Source organism: Ovis aries, chromosome 3, assembly GCF_016772045.2.
Source record: "Ovis aries strain OAR_USU_Benz2616 breed Rambouillet chromosome 3, ARS-UI_Ramb_v3.0, whole genome shotgun sequence".
Lineage (NCBI taxonomy): Eukaryota > Metazoa > Chordata > Mammalia > Artiodactyla > Bovidae > Ovis > Ovis aries.
The window spans coordinates 210,648,219-210,657,173 of record NC_056056.1 but is presented as its reverse complement, the minus strand read 5'-3'; the positions used below and the strand labels follow the sequence as shown (position 1 = coordinate 210,657,173).

The 8,955-nt window shown below is 53.9% G+C and overlaps 1 protein-coding gene across 2 annotated transcripts in view; it reads left to right on the top strand.

Annotated features, from left to right (window-relative positions):
- Positions 1–359: 359 nt before the first annotated feature.
- NTF3 (neurotrophin 3) overlaps positions 360–8,955 on the top strand; it is a 76,102-nt gene continuing 67,506 nt past the window's right edge. The window contains exon 1 of one of the 2 annotated variants that reach the window (XM_004006944.5): positions 360–591. In XM_004006944.5, the coding sequence (XP_004006993.2) occupies positions 574–591 (18 nt within the window). In that variant the 5' untranslated portion in view covers positions 360–573. Of the gene's footprint in view, positions 592–2,080; positions 2,402–8,955 lie in introns of those variants that run through there. The other variant, XM_060414257.1, reaches the window with a different exon arrangement.

Genomic DNA, 8,955 nt, shown 5'->3' with positions numbered 1-8,955 from the left:
CAAGAAAAGGAACAAATAAGACAGGCTGAAGGCATAAACCTGTGAAGTGCAGTGAAAAGTTGAATATCTCGTTTTCGGTTTTTTCCTGGATCTCTAAAAGGGAGATCGAGGGGGCAAATCTAAGCATACATCCCCTTGGAAGTTGGGGGTATTTTTCTTTTCTTCCCATTTCTATGGGAAATGACCTGGTCCCCTCACTGGCCCCGGACCCCAGCCGGAGGGGCGCTGGGGCGCAGGCGTGCGCGGCGGGCGGGGCGCGGGGGCGGGCGGCGCGGCGCCGAAGGGGTTAAGGCGCTGAGCGCGGAGCCATCTGGCCGGGTTGGCTGGTTATAACCGCGCAGATTATGTTCGCGGGACTCAGAGTTGAAGGCTCCTCTCCCTACCGAGCAGCTCCGCGCGCGGCCCCCGAGAGAGCCCGGCGCAACTACTTTCTTCCCTCGCCTTTCTTTCTCCTGCTCTTTTTGTCCCCTGCTGGGGGGTGGCGGCAGCGGAGTGGGGGAGACTTTGGATGACCGAGCTCGCGTCCACCTTTCTCTTCATGTCGACGTCCCTGGAAACAGTCACACGGATGCCATGGTTACTTCTGCCACGGTAAGGGGAGGCGGGCGCGCTGGGTGGGCAGGTTCAGGGGCCCGGGGGCCCGGTAAGGGGATGGACTGGGGGACCAGCGCGGGGCCCCGGCTGCGCACTCCGCCCCCACCCCATCGCGCTGCGCTCCCGCACTTTCCCTGGCTCTTGTCTTCCCGAAGTTTACTCCGGGATCTGCCCAGGCCATGGCGAGATCACAGCTACCCTTGCGCGCGCACACACATACACACACATACACACTCACACACACTCACTCTTCCCCACCTCCTCTCTCCCGTCCCTCGGCTGCCGCCGGAGAAACCGCCCAATATCTGGGAAAGTGATCAGGTTTAAGGGACCAGGATTGGAAATGGGGGGCGGAGGCGAGGGGAAAGGGAGACGACGGAAGGGCAAGGAAGGGCTTAGGCAGAACCGCCAGCCCCTCATCATCACACCCGTCTGTTCGCGCAGAGGAGCTCCCCGCGCACCCCGTAACAAAGGGGGTGGCAGGCGGATCCAAGGAGACTAGGGAGCAGCCGCCGCTCCCCGCACGCGCCCCCGGCGCCGGGTTCGCCGCGGCGCAGGGCTCTCGACTCTCCCTCTCTGGGCCCCGGCGGGGCTGGGGGAGGGGATGTGGAGCTCTGAACCTGGAGAGACGCTTCTCAGTTTGGGGAGTTGAGACTCCTCGAGGCGCGGCTACCTGCCGGAGTCCCCCTACCTCCGCTCAGAGCTTCCTGGGAAACAAGCCTGCACCCCGGGGCTCGTGCAGGCCGGTGGCCACCCCACCCTGGGTCTCTGCGGCGCCGATGTCAGAGCTGCGCGCGCGGCCCGCGCCTCTGGGTCCCCGCCGGGTAGCGGCGGGCTCGGGGGGCCTGGCGATCCCTGTGAAGTCCGTCCGGTTCCTTCGGGCCAGCTCTAGGAATCGGAGGTGCGGGGAGGCTGGGAGGCCCGGGGCGCGACGCATCTAAGTCGGACTTCAGAGCCTCCCCAACCCCCACCCCGCCAAGGACCAAAGTGCTCCTTGGCCCCAGAGCTCCAAGTCACACTCGAAGGAAATTTGGGAAGTTTGGAAGTTGAAGGTTCGGGAAAGGAGGGGCTGGGTGGGGGAGGGGACAGTCCTGGTGGCTTTCGGGCGCGAGTGGGTGCGCGGAGGAGACCCTGGTTCTTTGGGGGAGTTGGGAGCCTGCGTTCCTCAAAGGCACGGAGACCCGCGCGCCGAACCGAGTGGGGGCTGCTGACTAGTTAGGATCCCTCTCGCTGGATCCCTGGCTGGAAGCTTCCAGGTGCAGGAAACTCCGAACTAGGTCGCCTGGTCTCGACCTCTGGCTGAAGGTTCAGAGGTCTGAGTGCTGGCAGCTGCCTGGAGGCAGCCGGAGCGCAGGGCTCCGGGCTGGATAGCTGGCGACTGCGCGCCTTGGACTTGTTTATGTGCGCGACGAGCAGGGGGCGGGAGCTCGGGGGGTGGGGTGGGGTGGGGGCGGGCTAAAAGGGGGTGGGTGTCGCCCCAGGACTCAGCCGCTTACCGACTGTGCTGGGAGACCTGCTTTTTACGAAAAAGATACCCCCTCCCACCCTGCAGAACCTAGAGCCTGTCTCAACCCACCGTTCCAAACGTCAGGATGGAGAAAGTTGTAACGCGAGGGAACTTCGCCGTCGGTTCTATTTTCCCAGAGCTCAGAAATTCACCGGCGTCCTCAGCCTGCCCCCACTTAACGCCCCCCCCCTCCTTACACAAAGAAGGTGGAGGGGTAGGATTCAGGGGAGAAAATCCAACAGCCTCTGCGTTGGCCTTTAATGCTCAGGCCTGAGTATGGCGTCAGAAGAGGGGGAGATGGTAAGAAAGGGGGCTCTGAATAGTGTTGGGGGACAGAAGGAAGTCTGCGGGGCTGCCGAAGGAGCGCGCACGGGTTTGTGCAGCTGTGGACTGTTTTGTAGCTGAAAGTGGAGGGTTTGGCTCTGGGCTAACAGGATCTGGGTCCTATGGAGGGCCATCGGGGACCCCGGGCGCTGTTTGGTCAGGCAAGGAGGCTGTTTGGAACATCAGAGCGCTGGCTCTCCCTCTGCTCAGTATGCAGGTGGAGATATTCATTTCTGAGGGTCTCTTTCACGGGCACACGGCTGCCGAGCAGCAGGTGAGAGCATGTGGGCACATAGGTGTACTAGTGAGAAATCTGTGCCCGCTAAGAGTGTCAGAGCAGAAGGAGAGGTGCGTGTGTTAGAGCAGATGGCTTGTGCGTGCCTGCGCAGACACACGGAGTGGGTGTGGTGTGGGAGGGCGGCCGGGGTTGGGGGGAGGTGGGACGTGTGTGGAAGGTTGGGCTAGGCGCTTTCCGCTTACCAAAGGGATGGGGGGGAGGGTATTATCTGCGAAGATCAGAGTATGAACTTTGTGAATGAGTCCTGGGGAATTTGGCTGGAAAGGCACGGGGGTCTGTGGGGGACAAGAAAAGTGTGGGCTCGAACACTTATTTTAGAGAGATGGGGCATCTGCAGAAAAAGATGCTGGAGTGGTTTTCGCTTTCTCCTCCTCTGCATCCTTCACCCCAGAGAGGAGGGGACTGGAGAAGGCTTAGGGTGAGGAATGCACATTTAAGGGGAAAAGTCTTCTGTGTGTTGGCACAGGGTGGGGATGTGTGTACAAGATTGGAGTGAGCAGAGAAATGTGCTTTGCATGCCTAGTGGTGGGGATGCATGTTGTATGATGGTTATAATGGGTTTTTCAACTTAATAAAGGAATTTTTTCACCATCACCAATTATTATTGATCATCAATTAAACTGTATGAAATGTCCGCTGGAGGCTCAGCCCATTCCTGGGCTCTGGGGCATGGCATGGTGCCCTAGAAAAAAATCTTCCCAGGGCTCAGCCAACTCCTGCAGTTTTGCCAGGAGGAACCAGGAGAACTCAGTGCTAGAGGTTTCTTCAAGAACTGTAATTCAGTTTCGAGTGATGTTTATGGATCTCGGAGGTCAAAGGGAAGCTGACTTGAAATATAACTGTGGTTTTGTAGAAAGATAGGGATGATGGATAGTTTTGTGTGTTGAGGCGGGAGCTGATGGCTGTTACTGTTTCTTGCAGGGAGTGTGGGCTGGGAATGGGAGGGGGTAGCAAGCTGGGTCAGAATGCAGGTCCTAGTACACCTGAGGGTGGAGTTTCTGACAGCACAGCAGGGATGAGGCTTCCTGTGCAGGGCTGCATAAGGGTGAGGCAGTGATCAGGAAGAAGATGCAAGGAAGATGCAGCTTGGGAGTGTTAGTCTCGGCTGACTTCTGAGCCGAGTGGAAAGCTGATGTGTGTGCACGTGTATGTGTGCACAGACACTGCGGGGCTGGAATGAAGAACCTGGGAGGAGCCTAGCCTGGAGGACCAGAGGGGTGTATGTTCTGGCTCTGCTGGGGGTGGTAGGATGTATGTTTTTGCAGGAATTCTTTGGGTCCGAGGAAGGATGCAAATCATCTTGGACGCTCAGATGTGTATCTTGTGGATCAAAGTTTGAAAACTACAGTTAAAAGAAGGGTTGCAGGCTTTTGGAAGCGTTTGGGGCAGGAGGGGAGTGTGATGTTGGTGGGGTTCATACCCGCAGGAGCTGGGGAGGTAACTGGGATGGAGCAGGCTGAGGGATGTGCTCTGGCTGCACACCTGCTAACCTAGAACCTCCTTTTAAAAATCTGTTGCTGAAAGGGCAGAAACAAACCTCTTATATTTGACTCAAGACATTTTTGAATTCCTGAAATGACAGGTGTGCCATTTTGAGGTTCTACCTTACCTGTAGAGGAAATTCCTCTTTGGAAGAGGGTTGATACAGGGTCTGAGCCTTGGGCGAAGGCTCTCGCAGCAGGGAGAGGATGGTGTGGTGGAGATGGAAGGCTTCCCATTGGGAATGCCTCAGTTCCAATCCAGTTCTGCCACTTTGGAGAAGGGTGATTTCAGGGAAGTTCTCTAATCTCTCTGATCCTTTCTTATTTCTCTTTGTGTAAAATGATATTGTCTGCTATGACTCAATGAGAGGAAAGTTCACTCTGCTCCCCGCCCCACCCCCAGTCAAACCTTGGTGTGTTTAGCAGTACAGAGCCTTACTCGGAGATGACACCGATTTGAATACAGGCACTAGCATGGATGTGAAGCATTGCAAAGGCGGGTCCTGAACCTCTTTCTCTTTACAGTGCATGTTATGTCCACTGAGTGTCTGCTGTTCATCCATTGTGCAAACAGAGCTTTCTGTGGCCGCCTCAGTTTACTCATCTGTAAAATGGAGATAGCCAAGCCTAGAAGATTACTGATGGAGAGCTGTATTCCTGAAAGGTCTTTGGAGGATTCAGAAGAAAGGTGGTCCACAAATCAACATTAGTAATGATCTGAAACAGACGTTTTCCTTTGCTGTGGACCATGATGCCAAAAGAAATGAGATTTTGAGAACAGAGAAAGTAGCTGTTGTTTTTTAGCATGTTAGAATTAAAGAGGAGCAAAGTCCAGGCATCCTGGGTTGCCATGAAGGACGGTTTTTCCCTGGGCTGTGGATCCTGGGGGGCACGGGCTGTGGATCTGTGATATGGCAGACACCCAGTGCAGTAAGTTGGCGTGGCCCACTTTCCCCAGAGACAAAAATGGAGACCAGAGAACGAGGGGCCAGAAAACCCACTCAAGCCTCCGAGTCCTCCCAGAAGTCAGCACACGCTGTCAACTGCTGGCGCAGAGTCAGGCTCCCATCCTTGAGTTCAGTGGCCATAAATAGTCAGGAGCTAAGCTATTTCCATGAGGCACTAAACCAATTCCGTTGCTTTTCTTGGCGAGATTGGGCCAATTAAGTTGATTGGAAGAGGTCACTGCTGATGGCGCTCACATTCCCCAGGCGGGACAGGCCAACAGAGTTTAATTACATAATATTTCCCATCTCCGCAGCTTCCCTCCCCAATGGATCAGATGTGCAGGCCTCCCCCTTGGCCCCTCCATCCAGGAGGGCTAATGGAGCAGGCAGTTTCTGCTCCAAGCTTCTCCAGACCCTTCCCAGAGCAGCTACAGCACTCCCTCCTTAACTGTGAGGAATGTAAATCCACGTGTTGGCTGGAATGCACCCACCACCCTGCTTCCCAACCTTCCCCAGCTGCTGTTTTACTCCTTAATGAGGCAGGCAGTTTCTGGCGGTGGGGACGTTGAGCTAGTGATCGTTGCTAGGGTTTTTGATTTAGCGTTCTTTAAAACTGGGTCTGTTGGAGAAGGACCAGATCGACTGGAGACCAGCCTAAGACCCGACGGGGCTGATGATAAGGGCTGCGGATGTAGTTTGTGTGTGAATAGGCATGAGCAGAAAGAGAGGAGGATGGGGCTGTGTGTGGGGTGGGGACATGGGGGCATAGGAGGGGCCCTGGGTGGGCAGGAAGCATCCCCAGAGCTTGTGATGTGGGTGGCAGGTGTGTGGGTGCCTGGCTCAGGCTGAATGGGCATCGTATTATGTCTTGCAGAAGAGCCAGCTTATGGAAGAAGTTGGGAGCAGCTTTATTTTTTTTTTTTTCCAGATCATTTGTATCTGGGGATGGAGGATGTGTGAGCTTTTAGGAAGTATGAGGTCAGTGCAACTGGAGCCTCATTCTTGCCTGAACAGATTTCTGTTAAGATTGAGGCTGGACAAAGGCAGTCTTCCAGAAGACTCACTTTAGAACCTATGAAAGCGCATGTAGATGGACCAAGATCTTAAGTCTTTTCTTGTTGTTGCTGATAGTTTTCCGTACATCAGCCTTTCCTCCTACCTGAAAACACCAAGGGACTAAGTGTGCACCCACCCCTGAGTGGTGAGAATGCATGGGCTGTTTTGTGTCCACATCTGTGTCATGGTCCTTCTCAAGCAGTCTTAACTGGAAACCCCCAGAGGCTGTCTGTCTCTGGGCATCCTCCCAGGACTGACCTCTGGCTGGCTGTATGGTTTCCCTGAAGAAGGATCTTGAAGTGAAATTTGGTGTGGTCTGTTGTGATGGCTCGCTTTTCAGCAGCATCTCCAGAAAAAGTGTCTGTTGAGTCCCAGACCTCCTGCGGGTTTGTTTGGTTGGGGATTTTTGAAAGGATTGAGGTTCTTGCTGATCCAAGACCATACTGAGCTCAAAAGACTCCCAGGCCAAGGTCATCTTAAGCAGCCCAGGGCCGCAGAAAGCCTGCTGACTTGGAGGTAGGGGACCAGCTTGCTGCCAGTCATAGTCAGCTGTTGCTTTGTGACCCAGGCCTGGACGTACCCATCTGTCAGTGGAGAGCTTGAACTTGAGGATCTCAAAGTCCATCCCAGCTGCACCATCGGAGGATTTTACAGTAGCTTCAATGTCTTCCTTCCTAAGTGCTAAAGTGCTTTCGTTAGAGTGCATCTTGGCGTTTCCTCAATGAGCTCCCCCCCCCCTTTTTTTTTAAGTCTTTGGGAAATGGCTGAGTCAAAGGCAGAGAAGCTTGTGGAGAATTTGTCATAGCATTTTGTTTTGGCCAAGAATGTTCTTGAAGTTGGCTCTGCCTGCACAGTGTGTACAGAGCTGGAAGGGGTGGGGTTTGGCTTTCTGGTAGACCCGATGCTACTTGTCCAGCATCCATGTGAATGCCTGTTAGAATCAGTGATTCTGACTACAAGAAGTACTCACTTTGAAAATGATTGATGGGGGCGATAGTTAATGATTAAGTACTTGCTGGACACCAGGTGTCACTGCAAATATCGCATGGTGTTATCTCAGAGCCCAAAATAATCTCTTTTACAGCTAGGGAGACTGAGGTTACGTGAGGTTAAGGGGTCTGCTTAAGATCTCCACGTGCGGACTTTGTAGCCTGAAACCCGTGGCCATTCCAAGTCCGTCATCTGCCAGTCAGACTGTTTCTGCATTCCATGATGTCATCCAGGTGGGGGTTGCTTGATATGCCCTGCAAAGCCTGTCACCCCACAGGGTAGCCTGCTCCACACGAAGGTTCATTTTCACCAGCAAGACAAATGTTGAGGCTTTCTGGCCACCTGCTGGAAAGCATGTCAGGTCTGTCTGAGCTCCTTTCGCCCTCCCCCTGCACTACCCATCCTGCTGACAAGGGAATCTGCCCTCCCAGAATGGGGGTATTGATTTAAGCCACAATTGCCTCCTTGTAAACTCTATAAGGTTGGAGTCAGACATCTGGTTTTGATCCGCTCACCCACGAGAGGTGGTGGGTCCCAGCGTCCTTGAGACCTGTGATGAGGGTTACACAAAGTCAGAGTGAAAGAGGATGAAGAACAACATGAGGGCTCTTCAGAATTTGGAGACCCCGCAATCCTTGAAGGACTGGGAATTCCCTCCATGTGTACTGGGACCAAACATAGATTTCTTGCTGACAGGTTGAAGGCGGGAGTTGCTGCCAAAGACTGGGGTCCCCAGGCTCTGCTTGATGTAAAGCAGAGCAGTTGTAGAGTCCCCCATCCCTGGCACTTGCTTGCTGCATGCCCTTCTCTGGGCAGTCACAAAAGTAGGGGAGCCAAGGAGGTTCTCAGGGTGCACGCTGCCATCCCTGGAGGGTGTGACTTCAGGCTCTTGTCTTTTCTCCCTCCACTGACTTTCCCGTCACCATTACCATACACATGTTTTCAAAGTGATTAATGAGAATGACTTTGTTCTGTTGCTGAAAGGTATTTGCAACGTGCTTGTAAATATACAACATTCACCTAATGCCTGTGCAATTGTGGGTGCTCAAAAGATTCGTGTTCGCTTTGTTTAAAATGATGTTCCGTGTGTAGGAGGATGCTTTCTTCTTTGTAAAAGCCCTATTATCATTTTTATGACAGAGAGCTGTGTCTTGCGCCCCCTCCCCCTGCTCCGTGTTCTCTCTGTTTTTAGGTCTGAACCCCTGGCATTTAAAAATATCCTCCCCCTCTGGCTCCAGATCGTCCCTTAGGGAATAAAGTTCAAGTTCCTAGTCTGGGATTATTTCCATTCTGTGTCTAGTGGACCTCCTCCTGATGGGGCTCATCCATCCCATGCTTTCACTGGGTCCAGGAGGGAAAATACAGCTCTGGGAACCACTTGTTTCCCAACACGTGTGTCCCAGGATAGGAAGGACCCCAGCCCTCCTGATACCCACCTTGTTCCTCCTTGAACAGCTCGTCTCATCTCTTATTGCCCGCAGCTCCATCACATCTGACTCTCACATCTGACTCTCTGTGACTGCATGGACTGTAGCCCACCAGGCTCCTCTGTCTGTGGGATTTCCCAGGCTAGAACACTCAAGTAGGGTGTCATTTCCTTCTCCAGGGCACCTCTCCTTGAGAAGGACTCAAACTAGCCGTGCGACCTTGAGCAAACCATGCTCCCTCCATGGGCCTCTGTTTCCTCTTGCGGAAAAAGAAGGAGTTGGATTCGCTGGAAGGTCAAAAGGCCCCTGCCCATCGTGACAGTTCACACGT